The 24876-nt window shown below is 37.9% G+C and overlaps 2 protein-coding genes across 2 annotated transcripts; one reads left to right on the top strand and one right to left on the bottom strand.

The window, feature by feature from the left end:
- Positions 1 to 1897: 1897 nt before the first annotated feature.
- LOC129950051 (ubiquitin carboxyl-terminal hydrolase 35) lies at positions 1898 to 6046 on the top strand. Its single transcript, XM_056061829.1, has 4 exons — positions 1898 to 3480; positions 3543 to 3701; positions 3769 to 3947; positions 4012 to 6046. Exons 1-4 carry the CDS (start codon positions 2656 to 2658, stop codon positions 5273 to 5275), a joined length of 2427 nt encoding a protein of 808 aa, XP_055917804.1. The 5' UTR covers positions 1898 to 2655; the 3' UTR covers positions 5276 to 6046.
- Positions 6047 to 15017: 8971 nt separating this feature from the next.
- LOC129949271 (small subunit processome component 20 homolog) lies at positions 15018 to 23498 on the bottom strand. Its single transcript, XM_056060625.1, has 3 exons — positions 23341 to 23498; positions 15579 to 23276; positions 15018 to 15513 (listed from the first exon to the last, which is right to left on the bottom strand). The coding sequence occupies exons 1-3, from the start codon at positions 23380 to 23382 to the stop codon at positions 15091 to 15093; spliced, it is 8163 nt and encodes a 2720-aa protein (XP_055916600.1). The 5' UTR covers positions 23383 to 23498; the 3' UTR covers positions 15018 to 15090.
- Between the last annotated feature and the right edge of the window lie 1378 nt (positions 23499 to 24876).

Here is a 24876-nt window from a genome sequence, read left to right as displayed (position 1 = left end):
CTTTGTGTGGGAGTATAAAGTAATTACCTGTTTGGATTGAAACTGAGAAGACTTAGAACATCATGAAATGAAGACAAAATCTATATAATTAAAAATATAATGTTTGAAAGAGTAGAACTTTATCCACGATGGCAGATAAAAGTTTTTGTTTGTTTGGGGATATTCCCAGCAGCCTTTAAGCTGTATTTATTTTTAGTACTTCCTTAAGAGTGTTTGGAGCATTTTACCAAGAAAGCAATTCTTTGATTTTGAGTACACTTCTATGTACATATATTCTTTGTAGTTGTTGGAGGGTTGCGTAATCCTCCACCTTGTTGCTAAATTTAACTTCAAATTAATAACATCTTTGGAAGATTGACACATTCTACTTTTTTTCCCATAAACTCGAAAAGCTTCAATTTTTATTTTAAGAACTTTAGATCTTGATTTTATAAAACAAAATTTGTACGAATAATTAATTGCTTTCAAAGCATACGTAAGTTTTTTGACATATATTTCTGACATTCTATCATTTGTCAGTTTTATTTGAAGGACAACTATTTTGAAACTGATTTTAATAGTTTATCAAATTAAATTGTCAATTCGAATTAATTTGTATTTGGTATTGATTTTATTTTATTGATTAACACATTTTTGACTGACATGACGTAAGATTTGAGGTCCAATGTTTTTAATGCTGGACACACGAACATAAGGTCCATAAGCTTCATGTCTCAAGGATTTAATAATAAAGAAAAATAAATTTAAAGGTGGGATTTCCAATTGGAATTTGACATTGTTTACATTCGTTTTGACTTTAAAGAAAATAACCGAACTGCCAAAACATTTGTTTGGTTTTATTTATTATTAACATCCGGATTTGACATTTACATAGATCCCTTGTCAAATGAATTTGATACTTTTTTGAGTTTGCAGATACGGGTTTAAATAACAATTTTTGTAGTTGAAAAGAAATAATGTTAAAGTTTGAGAAAAAAAAACGTTTACAATGGTGGGTGTTAACGTTAGACTCTTTTAAGTTGACGTATGTTGACGTTTTATGACACATCATCTAAATTATCTACTAGAAAATATACCGATCTCGAAAATAAAAGTATTATTACGAGGCAGTTATATTGTTGAAATGATTTTACTATTATTTTAATTTGGTTGATAAATTCATGGTATTTATTTTTTACATGTGTTTTTAGGCATATATCCACCGTGACTTCAAGTTGAGTATTCCATTCGATAATTATACAATTACCGCTTTTTCAAAAAAAAATGAACTGTGTCGTCAACAGTTGCATGAATATTGGCTTGCTATGCTTCAAAAGTTGCTCGGCTGAAACCAAAGACTTAGCATAGAATCCTAGAAAGTAATCGAAATGCTTTAAGTCGCACGAAGCCATTTAATGAGAAATGACCTTCATTACTAAACGCAGAGTAAAATTGACGTGCTCATTGGCTCTATAAACTTCACATAAAAAGGATTTATTCATTAATAAGAAGCGTTGTTCTAACGTTATCCTTTCCATATTTGTGAACATAAATCTCAAAATTTTCAACTGTCAAAATCATTACAATTTTCTTGCTGCTTCACTAAACATTAGATCGTGAGCCACCTATTGGAATTTTTCTTAATTATAATTTGGCTGCCAATTGGTACGTTAACATGAATTTTATAACTGACTTTTTGAATATTGTCAAATTTTGAACGCAAAAAGAAACCCATCCTTTCTTATTAGCAAAAATATTCCAATTTCCATAACGTTTCTCTACAAAACAAACATAAAAACCAACCAAATTAATTTCAACCTACGAACACATCCCTCAAGGCCATTTAAATAAAAAACATGGCCGTTCGAAAAACAACCCAACATATTCGTCTCCCTCTCGCCTGACTCAGTATGCATATATCATCTGTCAAAAATAATTCACCAAAAAATAAAGTTCGAAGAAGCAGCACGAAAAAAACATCCAGCTTTCCCAAAATTTTCTCTGCGTGAATTGCAAAACACCTTTGTAAAGAAATCTTCGAAATTCATATTTCAGTCGATAGACAATAAAACAAAATTAAATTTCCTTCCGGTCAAACCAAAATTTCAGAAAACCACAAAAGCAAATCCACTTAAAATAGCTTTTCCAAAAAACACATCATCAATCAAAATATAAAATTCAATCCATCAGAAAACAGCCAAAAGCCAGCAGCAGACAAGCTTCTTCTGTGCCTCTTGTGTCTGCCTATGCCTCTGCCTCGAGAAAATTGAAGAAGAAAAGAAGAAAAAAAAGGAAACAACATTATTGAAAATTCTCATGGAAAACTCTCGCAATTAACTCAAAGTCTTCGTTGTCGTCGTCAAATTTTCATTCGTTTGGAAGACAAAAGACAAAGGTACTCGCAGTCGCAGTCGGGGAGCCCTCAACAACATAAATTCGCGTTGAAATTTTCTTTGTTTGTTGGTTTTGTGCTTCGAGAAAATTGCTCCTAGACTCAGTTCGTTGTATGTAATCATTGGACAGCTTTCGCGGAAAAGGAAATCAAGTGCGGCCGCCGTCGACGACGCTGCCAGTGCTCGAAAGCGAACATCAGCTCGTCGCTCAAGTGCCTGTGTCCCAGCGGAAGAAGTTATTGCAACCTCCTCCCCGTTGAGTGGAACGTCCCTTCAAGCGACGATGGCTGTTAAGCAGAACAACACCGAAGGTAATGGAACCCCGGGAGCATCTGGAACAGGCAAATCGACATCCCAATCTTCATCCTCTGCGACAACACAAAAAGGCATGAATCCCGGCAGCAGCAGCAGCAACTCCACCACTGGTTGCAGCAGTGCCCCAAACTCGAATAACTCCGGCTCTGGGAAGGTCTCCAATGAGACCCCAGACCTCTCCAGCATCCTCGAGATAATCAGCATCATTACTGCGGAGCAGAGTAGAGGTAACTGCAACTACGACATTTCCCGCTTGAATGGAGAACTCATCAGAGCTTTGGCCCGCGTGCCAAATCCCAAATCCAAAGAAGATCTGAAACGATTCAAAGAGGACATCGTGAAGATCGGCGAGTTCTTTGCCAAAGTCAACGAGGAGCACCAGCCCAGCAGGACGCACCACTATTTGCACATTGTCTACAAACTAATCACCGCCGAGGAGCCACCATCGTGCGCCATTGCCATTGTGTTCCAGCTCTTCACCAAGGACATGGTGCACGAGGCAGTGCAGACCCTGCTCTCCAATAACTTGCCCGACAGCACCATCCGCAAGACTGTGAAGCTCCTGTACGAGTGGAAGATGATGAACTTCTGTCAGAATTTGAATCTCTGGATTCTGGCCATTTGGAGTGGACTGAAAGATCAGGGCAAGTTCGATTTGCTCAATGAAATCGCCCTCGAGAATATCGAGAAGATCTTCCCCACACTGATGATCCCGGTTCTGCGGCCCATGATGATGCACATTGTGTTCCCCATTTTGGAACCCACTAAAAATAAACCAGATGTTTTTCATAAGGTAAGATTATCTTGAGTTGAGATGAATTGTTGGGTCTTATTTGTATATTTGTCAATCTGTAGGTCGTCCTATGGATTCCCAGAGTTGTCAATGAGCTTAAGAAGCAAGCAGCTCAAGAAAAATACTCCGATGACACTCGAAAGTGTTTACAAATGCTTGTCGATCTGACTTCGGCATTGATGGCCACTTTCCCAGGATATGATGAGCTCTATAAGCCAGTGGTAAATATTCTCTCATGTTCTTGATGAAGACAATCTTAATCATTCCCGAAACTCTCCGTCGCTCTAGGTCGAAGCTTTGTCCGAATTTAGTCCATCTTTTGATTATGTAAACGCTCATAGAGCCAACAGTCGTCTATTCGAGAATAACCGCTCAATGATGAATTCAAATGCAAAGGTGGGCCTAGTGAATCTTGGCAATACATGCTACATGAACAGTGTCCTCCAAGCTCTAGCTATGACCAAAGAGTAAGTAGTTTTTGCTCCAAACATTTATTGAAGGTCCGTTTCCAAAAACCTCGTATTTTTCTAGATTTAGTCGCGGTATCTTGCTCTCAGGGAGTAAATCACCATTGCTGATTAAGATTCAAGAACTCATTGCATTGATGCTGCACTCGACTCGATTTGAATTGACTCCATCGAGAGTTTTGGATGCTACACGTCCACCAGGATTCACTCACGGTCTGCAGCAAGATAGCTCAGAGTTCCTTGGTTATTTGTTGGACACATTGCATGAACAGGAACTGGCACACAGATCACCGTCAACAATTACATCAAAAATCGATACTAAAATCACCACAGATCAGGACGATCAGGATGTAGTTCAAGCTGAAGATGAAGCCGCATCATCCACACCACAGCAGACTAAACAGCAGCAGCAACAAACGTCGACAACAATCGAAAAAACATTTATGGGTAAATTGGCAACAACCTACAAATGTTTGACCTGCAGCTGGCAGAGCACCAACATTGACAGCTTCCGTGACTTGCAGCTATCATTTCCAGAGGTCAAAAACGATTGTGCATCAAATTACACCGTCCAAGATCTGATAGATTATTATTGCTCCTCGGAGAAGCTGCACGGAGACAATCAGTACTTTTGTGAACGCTGCAAAAAACTCTCCGACGCCGAACGCTTCATAAACGTCATAAGTGCACCAAAGAATCTAATTCTCACTCTCAAGCACTTCAAATACGATCAAAGCAATCACATGCGAGCCAAATTAATGCACAAGGTCTTCCACAATGAGAATGTCTCGGTGAAAGTGTGCTCAGCCGAAACCCTAGCCGAGATCGCCTCGGTGCATTATGATCTCTACGCTGGTGTCGTTCATTCCGGATGCAGCATGGATTCGGGACATTATTACACCTATGCCTCGGATGGCAATAACAAATGGTATAAGTTCAATGACGACGTCGTCAATCAGTGCAAAATAGCCGAGCTAAACAATCTAACACCCCCCAATACGCCCTACATTCTGTTCTATCAGATGGGTGGGCGTGAGTCACCCACTGCTTCGAGTACCATGATCAAAATTGAGTCGCCTCCGTCGCTCAAACTCGAGGAACTCTCACCAGAGCTGCGCGACTATGTGGACCGAGATAATTTCATGTTTGGCAAGGAACTCAAGAATCGACGAGCTAAATTAGCTCAGAGTCAGACATCGGCGTTGTTTAGCAATCGGATCCACAGGCGAGGCGATGGCCCAGATGACGATGAAGACGAACAGCCACCTCCCTCTAGTGGCTGTGGTGATAATGCGTTGAATATCAATGTGAATCGATTTGTCTTCTAAACAAACAAAAAAAAAACAAAAAACGGACATTTGATGAGCCGAACAGTAGTTGTTTTGCGTTTTGCGTTTACGTTTTGCGTGTGCATATTTTTTAGTGTTGCCGTGATCCTTGCTCCTTAAAAAAACCCACCACCCAACACCACCAACCAAAAACATCTTCCTTTACACTCTACACCCTTCAGACCCAGACCGACCCACCACTTTGTGTTTTATAACATTTTAAAAAACTAAAAACCTTCTAGACTTTTTGAGGCCCGAGCAAACAAAAATCTATGTAAATAAGACTAAGGTGGAAAATTATGTAACAAAAGGGAAAATACAGGAATTTTAATCTTCTTCTTTTTCCTGATTGGTTTTTTTCTTTCGATCTTCTTCTATTTCAAAATTCTAATTCTTTTTTGTTTTCAAATTTGGGTTGGGATTTAAGAATCGACTGACGAATGACGAAGCAACACAAACATAATTCGAATCAGAAAAGCAGATTTCAAAAGAAAAAAAAAACTAAAGAAAAGAAAAGAAAATATTTTTAGTAAAATATAAAAATTTAAATAAAAATCCATAAAACATCACAAATAAAAACTGTAAAACAGTGACCAACTAGTGATGGCATGAGATATAAAACATTTAAGCATCTTAATGTTAAAATGGGATTTTCCGCCAAAAAAGAATAAAATAAAACCATAAACATAAACAAAACAAAAACCCTTTTCTACTACTCAATAATTATGATAAAATGTAAAACGACTTTTTATTAGAGAATTTCAAAACAAACTAAAAAAAATTACACATTAAATGGAAAAATTGTTCAGATAATTTGTTTTTAAAATATAAAAATATATTTCTGTGATTTGTGATGGGCAGAATCCCCCTCCTAATTAATTATGATGTATTTTTCTTTTATTTTTTTAATTTTAGCTTTCAATTTACATATATTTGTCGTATGTTTTCTGTTTTTATTAATTATTTTTTTCTTTAATTTAAATTTTATTCAAATATATTAACAGAAGAAAAAAAAAGAAGAAAACGGAATTTATATAATATACAAGTAAATAATACTATAATTATATAGTAGATGTTTGAAAAACAAACAAAAAAATATAATTATTTAAAAAATAGATGAACCTGTTCAAACAAAACAAAAAAAAAAACTAAGTAAAACCTTTGTATATAAATTATACTATAATTATGTTTTCACCAGTAAGTTTCTTAACTAAAAATAAATACATATTTAAAAAGAAAAACAAAAATAATAAAATACAACTGAACGGAAGCGATGTTGTGGTTTTTACTTCTTCCCATATTTAGAGATTTTACACTTTTTTTGGATGTAGAAGGTGGCGGTGCATTATTTTACACTTTGTTTGGATGTAGAAGGTGGTGGTGCATTATGGGACCAAACGAGCTCGAGTGTCCCAACAATGATTTTAAAAATAATTCGCATGTCTTCACCAGGTAGTGAAGTCGAATACTTATTCATTGAGATTAAGTGTAATAACAAAAAAGTATTGCTGGGATCGGTATATCGTCCAAATCGAAATATTGAACTAACACCATTGTTTTCAATACACTCACCGAAATATTTATAAAGGCAGGCTGATTTTATTATTTTTAATATGAAAGGAGTTATTTTTCAGAAAACAAATTATACATGGTTTTGAGTACTTGGCAACCCTCAATTCCTATGTATATAAAAACATGTATATTTATTGTTTTAAAATGAAACAGCCGTTTTTACCGTTTTTCCTGCGAAATAAATATAAAGGCATTTATGATTTACACATCTAATTTGACCTTCAATGAGAGCGCAAGTGGGTTCAAGTTATAATTATGGTTTTAACAGTAATTTTTTATTTAATTTTTGTTTTTTTTATTGAATTTAAAAAGCTTTTTGGTGGTTTCTAAACAATGCCGCGTGGAAAGTCGTTGACCGGCGAAGAAAAAGGAAAAATCAAGGTATACCATGAGATAGGCCTATCCAATCGCGAAACTTCACGACGTTTGGGAAGGTCGAGCTGCGTCATTGACAATTTCATCAACAAAGGTCCGCAATATGGGACAAAAAAACGACCAGGAAGGACGCCGCTCGTCACCAATCGTGCCAAAAGAGAGATGAAAAGACTCCTTATTAGAGATAACTTGTGTGCTAAGGAGGCAATGGCAAAAATGGACTTAGGAGTGGGAGTGCGACGAGTCCAACAAATAATAAAAAAGATTTGAAGCTTTCATACGAAACCAAATTAAACCAGAGCTATTGCCACGACACAAACTAGCCCGGCTTCGATTTGCTGAAAAACACCGGTTCTGGAGAGAGGAGTGGAGAACAGTGATTTTTACAGACGAGAAGAAGTTTAACTTGGATGGTCCAGACGGCGGACACAAATATTGGCGCTCTAAAAACGACCCCAAAATAGTGCGCAAACGGTGAAACTTTGGTGGAGGATCCCTTATGGTTTGGGGGGGTATAGGGTACAATGGAACTACTCCCATTTGCTTCGTGAGCACGAGAATAGATTCTGTTTACTACATTCAACTCCTCGATGATGTTTTAATCAATTTTGGAGATGAAATAGCCACACCAGAGTTCATTTTCCAGCAAGACAACGCTGCAATCCACAGATCAAGAGCCACAAAAGAGTTCCTGTCGTCTCGAAATATCCCCACTTTTGATTGGCCAGCATTAAGTCCCGACTTAAACCCAATTGAGAACCTGTGGTCACTTTTATCATCAAAAGTTTTCCATCATGGCCGCCAGTTTAGGGATGTAAAGGAATTAAAGCAATCAATCCAAGAGGAGTGGAAAAACATAGATAATTCTTATGTTCAAACCCTAATTAACTCAATGCCTAGACGAATGGAAGAAGTTATAGCCAAAAAAGGCAACCATACTTCGTATTAGAATTGTTAAACACGAAAAAAAACAAGTGCCTTTATAATTATTTCGTAGCGAAATTTTAATTTTTAGTTAATTTGTTCCTCTTAACTAAAAAAAAAAAATCAAAAGTGTTTATTTTGTTAGAATAAGTGTTTTTGTTACGTTTTTCATTAAATTTTTTTTAAAAAGTGTTATATTTTCTTTTTTTACTTCGAAAAATCATACTGCCTTTATAATTATTTCGGTGAGTGTATTAGACGAGTTAACTTTTCTGTCTCCGTTCATAATTGCTGCGGGAGATTTCAACAGACACGGCAGTAGATTACTTGATGTTTTTTGTAAGCCACATTGAGAAGGTTCTTCTTTACGACCAACTGTCTTCATCATACTTCTCTAGTCATGATTTAATTTACCTTACATTTGAATGTTTACCTATGGTTTCTTCTTCAACTTACTGCTATAAAGATTTTAAAAATGTTAACAGGCGGCAACTAGAAACTGATTTGAATCATATTGAGTGGTACCGAATATACATATAATTTAATAATAATATTGATTTTCCCTTCAACCTCAATGTTCTACTTGTTACTAAGCAAGCTAGTAAGAAAGACCAGCCGTGGTTTAGCAACTTTATTAAGGATCAAATAAGGGAACGAAATTTTGCAAATAAGCGATGGACAATCTTTTGGCTTGAACCATTGCATAATTAATACAACATTTTAAGAAATAGAGTAATATGACTTATTTGGGAAGCAAAGCAAAAGTTTTATGCTCCAAAACTTAATCCTTCTTTAACAAAAGACAAACTGTGGAAGAATTTGAAGGAAATCGGTGTAGGCAAGCAAATAAGCAACAAGATTATTTCTATTGATTGTAACGAGCTTAATAATAAATTTGTTACCTTGAACTCGTCAGGTGTTCAAACCCGAACCTATGAGTTTACAGAAATGATATATGATGGTTCATCTTTGAATAATTTTTGCTTCTTGCCTGTTAGTAACTACGATGTTTGGGATAGTGTTCTAGGTGTTAAATCTAATTTATTGGAACTGATGGCATCCATCCAGTTCTTAAAGCCATTCTTCCGTATATAGTCAAATACATTTTTACAATTTTAAAAATATATGTATTTATGACTTGTACTTTCCCTTCTATTTGGAAGCAAGCGAAGATAATACCAATTCCCAAAAATCGTAATGGAGATGATTATCGACCTATAGCTATATTACCTTTTCTTTCGAATGTCTTGGAGAAACTGATAAATAACCGAATAAGAAATTTTCTCACAAGTAATAAATTGATGTGTATCAATCAATCAGGCTTTTACCCTAAACACAGCTGTACTACAGCTTTAATAGACGTCGTTAAAAATATCAGAAATGAATTAGATAATGATAAAGTGACTATATTAACGCTTCTGGACTTTTCAAAGGCATTTGATACCGTCAACCATTTTATACTTTGTGAACAACTTAAAGGTCAATTTCATTTGTCTTTTGCATCTGTTAAGCTTATTCTCTCCTACTTAACCGGTAGATCTCAGGCAATTTTTGCTAACAATGTTATGTCTACTTTTCTTCCTCTGCAGAGAGGTCCCTCACGGCTCTATTTTGGGCCCTTTACTGTTCTCGATGTATATGAATGATCTTCCGTCATGTCCACTGAACTCTTCTGTGCACATGCATGCAGACGACGTTCAATTGTACAACAGTTTTCAACTAGGCATGCTAGAGAATGGTATAAAAAAACTAAATGCTTAGTCATCTCTAGAATAATAACGGATACCCATATTTTCCAGATTTTTTTTATTTAAACTGTGCTATCGATTTCGTCGATTCTGAAAAAATCTTGGGCTTACATTTAATAAAACACTAAGTTGGAACACTCATATTAATCCAACGCTAGGTAAGGTATATGGAGGTCTAAGACTGCTCTGGGTGTCTCATCACATATCCCCTTTGAAAACACGCTTAATATTGACCAACCGTTATTAGTACCCCTTATGCTTTTCTGTTGCGAGCTGTTTAGTAATAATTGTGACTTCGAACACAAGCAAAAACTTAGAGTTGCATTCAACAGTTATGACCTCATCTCAAGTTTTTCTAAGTCAATATACAATCACATCAACCTGAATACTTATATAATAAAATACACTTTAAGATCATGCGACCTTATCCAAGTACGTTACTCATTCCTTGTATCTGAGCTCCAGTTCATTCTATTCGTGCATTCTATTCGTTTGTGGAACTCCCTCCCTCGCTCGCTTCTTGCTAAAAATTCCATCGTCCAATTCACAAGTCTTTCCTTTAGAATGGGCAGGTTCAGTCAACATAAGGAACTTCATCTCCAATTGAATTTCATGAATTTCAAATTCACAAATTTACTTCACAAATTTTTACTTTAAGTTCATAGTACAAGAACTACTAAACACATTACTGTCTACATAACACTCCTCAGACAAGCTACAAGTCGATTACGATTTGTCTTTTGTATTGTAAAGAAATAATACATATTTCTTTTTTAAATTTAGAAGAAACCCTTTTACAGAAAACATTAAATTAAATTGTGTAGAAAAGAAATAAATTATAGAGTAGTAAAGCTCAGCTATCACTTGAATGAAAAAATATGATCAGTTGTCATTTTGACATAAGTTGACTTGACTTGAAAGTTAGGGAGATTTTTCTTGACTAACTTTCCAGACAACTTTCCAATAAAGTTGCCTTTATTAGAAGGCATATTTTTGGCAGCTGGTTAATCAGATATTAGAAACTTGCCTTAAGGCCCAACTATAATAGGCATAAGCAAACATAAGCTTATGTCAAAAACCCAACGAAAATTCACTTAAGTTTGCGAAATTACCATAATGAAATTTTGCTCACGTATCTACATGTCAGATTTTACGTATGCGGCGGGCGACTGGGATCGCTCTTGCTTAAGTGTGCTTAAGTTAACGAAACTGAGAAAAATTGAACGAAACGGAGCTAGACTCTATTATTTTCACCGGTATTGAGATTCTTTGTATTCACACGTTTACTTATGCGCGCATGTGCTAGCTTTTGTCTATTATAGTTGGGCCTTTACTTTCAAGCCCCTTATGTCACCTGAACCTGCCCAATGTCTACGTACTTTAAAACTGTCAACTGGTTAATTCAATGGGTTATTCCAATGCCAATTCAGGAAAAACAAACCCAAACGTTGGTCAAGTCAGCTCCATGCTTGACTACTGGCAAAACGGAATAACGGATTTTGGATTGAAAGCTGTTTCCTTTGGCATGCGCCATCTTTCTCCATCCGATTTATTTTCGTTTCATAATTGCACACAATATACATACTTCCATTTGTTCGTTGTCCAGTCGATGTGTGATCTTGCGCACTAAATTCTTAGCTTATGTTGCGTCATTGTACCTAATGGATTCTTGCGTAAAACTCGACCATGCAACCCATATTCAACCAATCATCTTCTTATGGTGTTAGTAAAGATCAGAGCTTCTACCTTATTGAAAATCTAGAGTTTAATTTCCATGGAGGTTTCTTTTTGCCAGCCTACATGTTTTCCAATCAACCTGGTGGGAAATTTTACCATCTTTTTTCGCGGCATATTTTCAATTTTCTCAAATGTCTGAAAATGCTTAATTGAACTAAAAATATACATTTTAGCTTCAACAGCTCAATAATAGTTTCTCTGGAAGCAGTATCGTAGCTTTTGCCCATTATAAAAGCCTTCCGAATAATTGATTTGAATATGTTTGCAGCAACAACTTGGTTGCAGTTAAAAGAGTGCAAATTATGCTATCTCAACATAAATAAAAAAATAAATTGGGTGGCGCAACAGTCCGTTGAGAACCAGGGCCTAGTGACTTACAACTCTCAACCATTCCTGTGTGCGAGTAATGTTGTCAGGAAAGGAAAGGAAGGGACCTACAGTTTATATGCCGAATCCGAACGGCTAATTCGAGAAGCACTTTTTCATGACAAGAGTTACTCTTGGAGAATTTGTCAAATCCTCGCAAGAGGCAGTACCCGTGAAAAGACTTTTGGTGGCATAGGCAGGGATCGAACCCAAGACCTCTGGCATGACAGTCCAACGCACTAACCATCATGCCACGGGTACTACCTCAACTATCTCAACATAACACTTCTAATATACCGCTACGGGTACCGTTATTTTCAGAGAACACGGTATTGTGAAGAAATTACGGAACGGGACTGTTCGTTCTTTTCGAAAATGTGATTTTGTTTTTGATACTTAAATTTTTTTTATTGAAAACAACACATTACAATTTTTTTAAGTCTCAAAAAGAACAAGTTTGATCACTTTACCGAACAATTTGTGTACAATTTCGCAATCTACAGATGGTTTGATTGAATGTTTTTTATTCTTCAGAATTACAGAACTCATGATTGGTTGAGAGAACGCGACATTTTAACATCGAAAAACATTCATATCACTCATCAGGCAGGTGTAGTCACGACACATAAATCAATTGACAGTGTTATAAATCAAGATGAGGCAATGAATTACCCAGTTGAATTTTTTAAATTCATTGAAACCGTATTGTACTGTATCTGAAAATTGTTTTTTTCATTATATTATTGCGAAACATTAATCCACTAAAACTGTGTAATTGCACCATATTGGCATTGAAAAAATTATTGCCAAATTTGACTGAAGCTACAATCTTAACTGGTAACTCAAAAGGAGAAGTGTGTTTGATAAAGCGTATCCCTATGATTCCAACTGATATGCCATTTGAATGCGAAAGATTACAATATCCTGTGCGTTTATCATTTGCGATCTCCATAAATAAGGCCCAAGGGTAAACAATTCACGTTTGTGGTGTTAATTTGGAGAAAAAATATTTTTCACATGGCCAATTTTATGTTCCCTGTTCCATAGTCGGTACACCCAACTGTTTATTTATTCATGCTCATAATGGTAAAACTAAAAATATTGTTTATCCAAATGTTTTAGACTAACCTATATAGTTTTTACTCTTTGCTGATAAATATAATATAAACAATATATCACTTGGGTCATTTGGACTTTTAAATAGCTAGCAATTTAAAATATTTTTTTGTTTGAATAAATGAACTTAATAATCATTTTTTTTATTACTATTCCTTATACGTAGCGAAGCACGTACCGAGCCGCTAGTTTTCTAGTAAAAATTGTTTGGCTTTTGCATTCAAACAAAGAATGAACTCTAAATGCATACAAAAAGAAATCAGTTTTCTAGAACTCAACACCTGTTTACATAACCTCCGCTCTGGTATATGTACAAAAAAAAGACTTCAAGAATTGAAGAGGCTCTACTGAATCCTTGCTCCATCTCAAGTAATCAATCCTATTAGTTGAAATCTCAAACAATGGAAAGTTGAATCAAACATTTTCTTTTACATAAAATCCTATTTAAGATCTATAAAATTTAGAATCAAGCATAACTGATATTCTTCAATATAGCGGTATTAAAAGTATTAAAAAATGGATTTCTCAAGGATCGCCACTTATCGGTGACACTTTTTAATATAGTCTATAGCATAATAAGCCAAATCATACTTAAATTCAAACTGTTGAAGCATATTTTGTAGACCAGATAACTTAGTTTTTTAATGTCCAAATACAATGATCCCCCTTCAAATTCGAACAAACAAAATTTTCGAAAAAAAATCTTAGTTTTGAGCGAATAGAAAAATTATAAGGCGGTATTTGAATTTAGGAAAACTTAATCCTTAAAAAAATATTGTTTTGTTTGTGCGACAGAACAAAACAAATCTTAATTTTGCCAACTACATAAATAAAATAAATAAATTGGGTGGCGCAACAGTCCGTTGAGAACTAGGGCCTAGTGACTTACAACTCTCAACCATTCCTGTGTGCGAGTACTGTTGTCAGGGATGGAAATCCCAGTTTAAACCCGAATCCGAACTGCTAATTTGAGAAAGTACTTTTCGTGCCAAAAATAACTCTTGGAGAATTTGTCAATTCCTCACAAGAGGCAGTTACCATGAAAAAAAAAATTTAGATGGCGATCGAACCCAAGACCTCTGACATGACAGTCCAATGCACTAACAATCATGCCACTACCTACAACTTATCCAACTAGTGTTATAATAAGAAATATTCCGTTTTCAAATCAAATCTTCAGTCATAGACTTAAGGTAAACTTAATCAAAATCATAGTCCTGAAGACTACCCCAACATGGTGTAAAGACCTTAGTATTTGCTGTTCTAATAGTGCTGTATCTTATATTTACTATACCATACCCGCTAGAACTGTTCTTTGTATTTTGCAGAGGGTTGATCTTAACACACAATCTCTATAGAATATGCAATTGTCGCCCAATGTAAGAGCAATCAAACCAAGCTCATAAAACCAATTTTCAAACTTGAAGGTGGTGGCATAATACATCTTACTGGGTGATCTTGTGTCCAATTTATATTATGCATAAAATAATTTGGAAATAGTCGTATATGTAAATATATGAACTATACAATGTTGCCTATACAAATTAAATTAGATTCCTAATTTTTTGGTCATAGCCGTAGCAACATTTCTATATCGAAAACGACACTGTACATTTAAAAGTAGAGAGCTGAAGTAAGATTACACTTTAATAAGTTGATTTTAGGTACAATCATCAGAGCCTAATATAACTTAACTAACTGTACGTATTATATATTAAACAAAAGCCGACCGCAGTCTGTAGGTCTATTTAAGTTATTCGTAATACAAATTTTTCTTAAGCCTTTTCTTATAAATTAACAAACAAAATTTTGCTAGAAAAATATAAGAAAAAGCAAAACGATACCTTCTCTAGTCTGGTTGCCATGTCTCCGAGAAAAAAAAGTAAAAATGCATAAAATGTAACTTAAGAAAAAATATTTACAAATATTTTTTATTACGTCAAACTAAAAAATCTTAAAATTACTAAGAAAAAAAAACTAAAAGATATCTTCTTCAGCTTTTCGCTTCCTCTTCTTCTTACCCTCAGCTTTTCCTCGAATCACATCTACCCTACGTTTCTTTGAAGCCTTTTTCCTCTCTTGTATGCTAATTTTCCTCTTAGCCGCTCTCACTGGATCGTTTATTTTCTCTTGTGCTATAAGCTTCTTCCTCTCTGCTCTACGCATCATTAGTCTCATTTGAAGACTCGATCTAAGCTTATCATAGACATCGGATCCTATGCGTTTGCGTAATTTACTACCAACTCTTATAGCTTGTTGCCTTAGTTGAGGATCGACATTGAGATCTTCTTCCGACATTTCTCGAAGAAGTATCGAAAGAACACTATGAGCAAGTTTATTCACAGTGTCGGTCTCCAGAAGAGTTATCAGACCTTCGATGAGAGTGAAGATAGCTGATCTCTAAGAAACCAAAAAAAAATTATCATTAAATTTTAACATTATACAAAAACAAAATGTGAACTTACCGCTATGCAACTATGGGAAGCCAAAACCAATTCTTTGTTGGCCAAAAACCTCATATTCTTCGCCAACCAAGCAAGATTTATCTTACTTCGATCGTTCTGAAGATCTTCGATCTCATCTTCATCTTCGTCGTCATCTTCGTTCTTCACTTTCACACCCACCCCATTGAATGGGACATCCCTCAGCATATTGGCCACAAAGAGGAACACCTTAACAATCTCGTCCATCATTTGTGGATTCGTCTCGCCGGGCACAACTTGCGCACACAAATCCAACACCAAACTCTTGATATCGTTTTTCGGATTCAAATAAACGTAATCCCTCTGAGTGTCTTCTTTTTTCGCAGTCTTTGTTATGATTTGGCCAACGAGTGAAAAGTCATAAGTGGATAAGATGATGGCCAGGATCTTGGCCGAATTAACACGAACCCATTCGTGTTCGTAGCCAAGTAGCTTTTGTGATTCATTTGCCAATTCATCGATCAGCACATTAAAGTCCTCTTTATTCAAGACATCTGGGCAGTACTCCAGGATTTTCAAAATACAATTCTGCATCTGGATTAGTTCGTGGTCGATCTCTCGCTGCTTTATCGCTTCATTCAGCTCGATTTGCTCTTCGGTCAACGCCGGAGGTTTATGGAATCTCTTGCCGTTTTTACCTTTTTGTTTATGGTGTATTGGCTCTTCTGAGTCATCAATACTTCCTCCACCTGGAGCCCTCACAAACCGACCTGGAGCATTTGGATTATTTAACATGAGACGACCGATTAACGATGGTAGGACAACTTTCACTCGCGGCTCAAATTCTTCCTTTTCTGTGGCCAGGAACCTCGAACACAACATCGCCGCCATTTCCCTAACAGACGGCTTGTCGGCGGTGAAGAAGAGCAAGGTCACATCGAAGAGAGCCTGGCGTGTCCCCATCTCCAAACGACCTATCAGCAGTTCAATACACTCAGCGACAGCTTTCCTACATTCCGACATGTCATCGTTAACCAGCCGAGCTCCAAGTGAGACAAATATGAACTCTGCCTTCTTGGCGAGCACATTCTGCGGATACTTCTTGATGATTGTGTTCAGAAACTGTATGGCTGATAATCGTCCACTCGGAAGCGAGTAATCCAGTTGTCGGCTGAAGAACTTCAAATAGCTCTCGACTCGGTTCTTCAGGGTGTACTCCATCATGTAGGTCATCAGAATGGCCCGCGACTCATCTCTGGCAAAGTCGGATGGAGACACAATCGTTATCTCTCGTAGCTTTATCATAATTTCGTGCATTTCCTTAGTGTCCACCTTTCTATTGACCAGTGCCTTGAGGAGCGAGAACGCCATGGTCTGATTTCCACCCTCATGGAGATCATGTTCGATGTAGTAGATCAACTGATCGATTTGAACCTCATTCAACTTGTATTCCGTGCACTTCCTCAACAGAGCCACAACACACTTGAAGGCGTTCTTCACCAACTGGAAGTTCTCCTCCTGCTTGGTCGCTCCAAAGGTAGAGAAGTTTTGCAAGATTTCAAACAACCTACCGACAATGTCGTCGAGGTAGTTCTTGAATTCCGGCAGCTCGTAGGCTTCATTCCAAATCGATGTAACACATTTCAGGGCAAAGGTGGTGACTCGAATGTGGGTGCTCTTGAGGGAGTCTCGAATTAGTGGCAGGACGGGATTCAAAAACGGTTCGTAGGCAATTTCGGAGAGCTTCTTTCGTTTGAGGACAATGTGAAGCATCTCCAGACCGAATTCAATGAGGATATGTGCATTTGCTTGGGCATTGTTCTTCACATTCTTCCGCAAGGCGCCTGCACGGAATTTAGGCTCTGGTTGAATGATGAAACAGTCCGGACGTGCTCGACGCATTTTCTCCTTTTCGTTCTCACTTAGAGGCTTCGTCTCGACACCGGGAAGCAGATCGGGAATGCTTTCGGACATTGTTCCGTAGACAAAAATCAATAGGGATTCTCGGGATATGTGAGGATTCTCAACTAATCCGGTGACGATTTTCTGGAAGCAGTCTTGAATCTTCGAGGTCATCTTCTTCGATTGACTCTTGGCCAGGTAGTCTTTGAATGGCACAAGAATGTCTAGCAGACAAGATTCTTGAATATTTCTTGAAATTATATGCAGAACCAGATAACTCTTCGAGCTTGGCTTTGCCTCCGGAGTGTGGGCTGTAATTTTTTCGATTTCCTTCTCGGCTGCCAATTCTCCAAAAATGTCATTCAGGGTGACTTCCAAAATATTACTCAAACACGCTTCGATGTCGCCAGGCCTGATAATGTCCCTCAGAGCATCCAAAATCCCATGAACTGTCACCGAGAGGACGTGGACTTGGAATCCCCGAGTCAGTAAACTCGTCAAATGGTCCAGCAACATGGCCAAATAACTAGCACCAAGAGTCAACATGATCTTCTTCAAGATATCCCTGGTGAGCATTCGCACCGACTTCAATGGTGACTTAAGGAATGTACAAACTTTCATGAAGACCCCAGGCAGACTTGTGTCCAACACTTCTTTGGGAAGCTTTTGCATAAGTTTCACAAGAGCCAAACCAATTGGAACTCTTTGAATCTCTTCTTCTTCACGTTCGAAGCTGAAACGCTTGCGATTTATTTTGTGTTTGCCATCGTAGGAACTTTTCTCGGTAATGGATCGATTGAGAGTTGGTATCAAAATGGTGGCGATTGTCTGCATTACTCGCTTGGCAGAGTTCTTGTGCAACACCGTCAGGCTGTCCAGGATTGCTATCTTCGCCGGTTTATGCTCCTCCTCTTCATCTTCTTCGTCTTCGATTTCATCTAAATCTGAATCTACCTCTTCTTCCTCGCCAGATCCTTCGTCATCTTCTTCTTCTTCTTTTTTCACTGTCTTCTCGATTCGCTCTTCTTTTGGCTTCTCCTCAAGCAGTTTGACTTTCAAAGCTTCCAACGAACTTTTGTCTCCCGACGCCTGGGAGAGGTCGAAGTGAAAAGCGTCCAATATCCGCACAACAATCCTGACGCAGTGTTTTTGGTGTTCTTGGCTGGTTCTCATCTTCTGCAGGTACAACTTCAGCACAGCTTGATAATGCTGCCATGGTAGGAGCTGACAAACAGTTCCCAGAGCTTCTATGGCCGCATCGACCAGAGTATGCTTGGCGGCATGTTTCTCATTCAGTAAATACCTCGAAGCCAGTGGCATAATGAATTGCATCAGAGTCCTCTGGTTCGGAGCCACTGTCAGAGTTTTGGCTACGCTACAGAACTTCAACAATGCCCTGCCGTGTCGATGACTCTGGAGATGAGTCATATTCTCGAAGAAATCAACTTCTGGATCTTGCGCGTCGGCCAAATCTTTCATATCAACAAGAACTTGGTGGGCGCTGGAACACTGCCTCACCATCTCACCCAGCAGTCGGATGCCTTCGTTGTGGACATTCTCATTGCTATCCCTGATAGCTCTCCGAATCAGGTTCAGGAGGATGTCGCCCACCAGGTAATCGATGTCCTTTCGACTTGACTCGTATTTCTTGATCAATTTCGGCACCAGAAGTCGAAGATGCTCACAGGCATTGTCCCTCAATCCCATGTCCTTGTCGTATTTGATGAAATGGAAGCAATTGTAAATCACCAGAACTCCAAGATCCAAATCAACTCCTCCAATCGATTCGTCTTCAAGTTTCCCGTTGATGGCCTTGAGGGCATCCAATCGCTTATCATAGTCCGGTTGCTCGACCCATCGTTTATCCCAGGCGTTCAATGCTCTTATGATGTAAGCTGTTTCCTTCACCGCCGCTCTTCTCTTTCCAATGTCAATCAGGAGTTGACAGAGCATCTTTCGGGCAGACACCTCCTGAACCTGTTCAAAGAGAGGAGCTATCTTTCGCAGATACGACTCAGGCTCATCCAGCTTCTTAATGAGGTTCGAGAGGGTGGTAATAACTTGGCACACCACCTCCTCCGAAGTGCTGCTCTGGCTAATCAAGATTGGCAACAAAAGCTGAAGAAGGCTGTCACAGGTCTCGGCATCATCAACATGCTGAGTGAGCTGTGAGAGAATATTAAGATCCCTCTTGTCCAGATTCGTGCGACGACGAGAGTTTTTGCCACTGGAGCTGAAATTCATCTTTAGACGTTTGAGGATCTGTAAAATGTGCGGTCTTATCACTTCGACCCCATCCACCTCCTGATCCTCGGCCTGAACGGTAAGAAGTTTCTCAATGATTCCCATGATTGGCTTCCGAACCGGGGGCTTGGATTTTTCATTCAGCAGCAATTCAACGATATATTGGAACGGTGTAGCTCCATTCCGCTGCGTCGAGAGATAGCCATAGAGCTTTGGAATTTCAGCCCATTGCAGGAGGAGCTTCAGCACGGGTGTGGGTGAGTGAATACTGTCTTGAGGGAGTTTCTCAATGGTTCCCCAAACAAATATCTCCGCTAGAGTAGCCATCTGACTCTTGGTCCAGCCAAAGCTCTGGAAATGCTCAAAGAAGTTCACCAAACTCAAAAGGGCTGTGTTCTTGACGTTCTTGAATATCGTCGACATCTTGGGATGAATATGAGCTTCCTCATCAGAGGCTTTAGTTATCACTTCTTTGCAAACGCTTCCAACGAAAGTTATCAACTTGAGCATGTAGATGAGGAAGTCTTCCTTCATAAGACCACCGAATTGTTTGCGGATGAGTTCGAGCAGGTTTATGGTGCTCTGGAGTTTCTTTGGTGACCACACTGCAGTTACATTAAAGTGTTCTTTGACTTTGTTGGGAATGTCCTCCAGATCAGCTTCGATAATCTGATCGTACATACCAAAAGCCATCTTAAGGAACCACAGGATCTCCTCGGTTGAACACCCACCTAGAAATCTCAAAATGATGCCCTTCCGCACCTGGCTACTCACATTCTTCTGAGTCGTCTTGGTGGTCATCTTTCCGTAGAGAATCCGGAGGAGAATCTTCATGAGTTCCTCACGATGTTCGTCTTGGATTGTTCCAGCGGCTTGATGGATCTTGAAGCTAGTCAACTCATCTCGGTATTTCTTTTCATCGATCAGCGCATAGAGATGATCCTTGTAGGGCATGATGGACTTATGTTTGTAGGCCATGACACAATCTAGGGCGAGCTTCTGCAAGGCAGGATCGTTTCCTGAGAGCAGTTCCATATAGAAGCCATACAACTCAGGCTCTCTATGTAGGGCTTTGGGATTTGGTTGATTCACGAAAATTCCCATTTTACTCGTCAATGTCGACACAATCATCTTGGTGGATGTCGATGGTTTCTTTCTACTACTTGTAGTCACCTCCATTTCATCATCATCTTCATCGTCATCATCGGGGCTTTGTTTGTCATCGTCTTGAGAAATGTCCCAGGTGAAGAGTTTCTTCTGTTGATTGGCTTTGTACTCATCGTGGACAAATTGCAAAAACATTGTCACCAATTCACGATTCTTCACCTCTCTGATCTGTCCATAGCTTGAGATCTTGCTCCAAATCAGGTTTCTATAGTTGATCAGTTCCTGTCTTGAGGATTCCTTGTTTCCAGCCGATTGCAACGAGCTCAGGGCTGAACTTTTCCAGTAGAATTCAACTGGTTTGGATTTTAATCCTTTGTCCAAATTGGCAATTTCTTCAGCTGTTTCGTCAAGTTTTTGTTTATAAACTTCCCAAAAATCTGCAATCGCTAGCTCCTTGGAGTAATCTTGGATAAGTTTAAGAACCGGCTCCCACAGGAACTTGAAATTGTGATAGAGCATTCCCATGAGGAATCTCAGAGTGTCAACTTTGAAGTGATTCTCTTTGATGGATTTAAAGAACTCACCACTTGTCTCGAGCTTCTGAAGCAATAGTATTTGCTCCCTGTAGGTATGGACGGTGGGTTCGATGCTCTCGGTGTCATAGAAAAGTTTGTAGGGGCTACTTGGGTTGGACTTGTTGATGGAATAGAGACAGTGTGAGCTTAGGAGACGAATATCAATGGATCGGGAGCTAAGTAAGCTGGCCAAGACTTCATGGACCTTGTCATTGGATTTGACGACATTTGGCTTGAGGGCGCAGATTTGATCAAGAATTTCCAGAGCGGAGTTGCAGCTTCTGCAGTGGGGCAGGATGAAGGTTACAATCTGTCCCAAAATATTGTCCTTCCAAGTGGATTCCAAGTGTATACTCGTCTCAATGAGTAATGATAATTTAAACAACGCTTTTTCGTTCTGGTCTTGTGCTTCGACAATTTCTCGAATGAGTTTCTGACATTTCACTTGGACGACCTTCAAATCAAGACCCACAATGTGAGGAGCTAGGATAAGGCTCAAGAAGAATTCTTCATCTGTCTCACATTCTTGTCCAGTATAGTCCTTGAAAATCTTCTCGAATCTGTTTAATGTGTCTTGTTTTTTCATCTGGAGTGGGTATTTCTTCCATTCACCCAATTTTTGGCCATTTTTTACAAGTGGAGATTTTTGTAGAACAATTTGAGCCATCAATTCCAGACTTTGTTGATCGAAGTTGCTTTCGAAGAACTTCAACAGATCGGGCAAGACTAAAATCTCGAATTGTGTGTGAGTGGAAATTCGGATTATGAAGGTTTCGTAGATCTCACGTTGACTTATTTGCATCATTTTTCTGATCATGCGACTGGTGTCGAGTTGGGAGACTTTGGCATTGGTCGATAGAAGAATCACGCTGACCAGAGTGCAAATGTTATCGAGAAGGATTCGATCGTCCTCAGAGGATGAGTCGATTACTTTGAGAATTGTCGGAACGAGTGTGTCCATTTCGGCCAAGAATCGACCATCTCTCCATTGTGCTGCTTGTGACATGAGGAGGATCAAAGAATTTACATTATTTCCTCCCAATCCGGAGTTAACCACTCGACAAAATACTACCCACAGTAGACCAATGTTGTGGGGGTGGATGAATTTCAGGATTTCACCAACTGTCGTGGAGACGACTTCGAAGAGGAGGTCTTGGCGGCGCTTCTGTTCGGTCTTAAGGACACTCTCGAAGAGAAATTCAAGGAATTTATCAGCGATGCTATGGAAAAGACCTTTAACACCGCGAACAATCTCAAAGAACAACCTCCCACAGCCTTGAATACTTTGGAGCTGTTCTTTTTCCACAGTTCCTAGAATGATATCCAGAAGTTTTCCATAGTCTTTAAGATCTCTGGCGATGAAAGAGAAGCATTCAACTGCGAAATTGGTCACATCTTCGGAGTAGCGATTCTCATCGAGGAGCGGCAGAATGGCATGGAAGACCACACCGATGTTTCGCTTGAGAAACGGTTTCATCGTCTTGAAGAGATAAGCCAGGCATATGAGCGTCCATTCTAGTTGGTCGGGATCTTTGGTGTTCAGCAGACAGATGAGTCTATCGAGTATTCGCTGAAAATACGCATAGAACTCCTCGCGCAGATCCCGCCCCAACACGACCAAGATCTCAAGCAGCGGCTGGAGTGATAAATTAGTGGCTGTCGACAGTTTCTCCAGCAGATGATCCACAACAAAGTCCTTCTTGTGGAGTAATTGTGGCAGAGTCACGATGCCATTGCACTTCTTGCTAAATTGATTGAATTCATCGGTCAAATTGAGGACACTCCACTTCTTGATGGTCTGATGGAAGTAAGTCTCATCGTCTTCGGGAAGTTCCTCGTTGACATGGCCAATGTGGTAGAGGGCCGAGCGACGGATGTCGATTTCGGTTACTCGATCGGCAAATGATTTAAACTAAAAAGTAGCGCAATGCTTCTTGAATACAGAGCCTTGGAAATAATTTGAAAAGTTCACTTACCCGAAAGGTGTTTGTTTCTTTTGTTTTACGTTTTTCATCCATGTTGACTTCAATTTGAATTTCATATAATTTGTATGCAGAATTTTAGTTTTTTAGTGAAGTAAATTTGAAATTCTTTTTTTAAAAAATGTAAAACTATTGCAAACACATCAATCCACGTGTGGTGCAGCAGTGGAAGGAAATGTCAAAAATTTTACGTGATTTTTGACGTTTCTTAAATAATTCGGTTGATTTGTTTTGAGGAAATTTTCGTAAACAAAGTGTTTTGTTGTGTTTAGGAAGAAAATTAAAGGAAAAATGTGAATAACAATAAAGCACTGCCAGATAGAGTTGTTTATAATTAGGGTCTGAGCAGACTATACGTGATTTACATTTGAGTTTCTACAGAAGTGCATTTATACTAAACTTCTTTTCGTTGCATCGGAAGAAAGGAGATATATGTTAATAAATTGATTTTTATAATTTTAGATTGAATTTTATAGCATTTTGAACTATGTCACTTTGCTTAATTACAAATAAAACAAATCAAAAATTGTTTAAATGTTTTTAAAGGTTGGTTTACATGTATCTTTATTTGATTTCTGCAAAAAGGAATACTACATATACAATTAATGGTTGTGACATAGAGGAAATATATTATAAAATATTTCCTCTATGGGTTGTGAGATAAAGTGACAAGACCAAAATGCAGAAGATATTAACATTATTATAATGAAGGCAAACATATTCAACTTTATTATAGTAAATTCGTCTGCATCAGTGTTGCAAATGAAATAAAATATTTACATATCTTCTTTATTTTTAAATGTTGTTGTTATGTTACATTTTGTATGTTTTCTTACACCTTTTTCCAAGGATTTCATTTCAATTTCATTTTAGTTGTGAGGTTTACGCAACTAATTGAAATTTTGTTTACATAAGCCTCCCATTTTCCGATTTTGAATGCGTTTTTACCATAAAAATAATTATAAGTACCTTCCAACTATTATTTTGAAACTTTGGCAAAAACTGTTAACCAATGTATGCGTGATGTCAAATTAATTATGGAAAAAAATGGGATAAGGAATAGAAGAACAAAAGTAATATGGCAAAAGTCATTTCTAATTCCTTTAAAATGTTGGTAATTGGCTTAAAATTATTATCTGCTTACTTTGTAATTTTTAGTAAAAGGTTCAAGGGTAATCAGTGGAACCATAAAACATCCATTAAATCTTAAACGCTTTTCAGAATAGTGTGTAAGTTTCTGCCAGACGCGAACATCAACGCCCTTATAAATAATTACGGATATGTGAAAATTGTAATGATTTATTTAACTTTCCTTTAAATTTTAGTTTTGGTTTCGATTTGGTTCATTCTGAAAGGTTTAACTAGACTGAACTTAAATCATTTTTTTAGTTTTATTCTACACTTTCAATATAAAATTTGTGAAACAAATTTATCTGCTCTGCATAATGGAACCATAGCTCAAACGAAAATTTAGCTTCCATACAAAATTCTCTCCAATACTTGGTCAAGCTGAAATGTAGCCTATCATTT

Source organism: Eupeodes corollae, chromosome 3 (genome assembly GCF_945859685.1).
Source record: "Eupeodes corollae chromosome 3, idEupCoro1.1, whole genome shotgun sequence".
NCBI lineage: Eukaryota > Metazoa > Arthropoda > Insecta > Diptera > Syrphidae > Eupeodes > Eupeodes corollae.
This window is presented reverse-complemented; position numbering and strand designations above follow the sequence as displayed.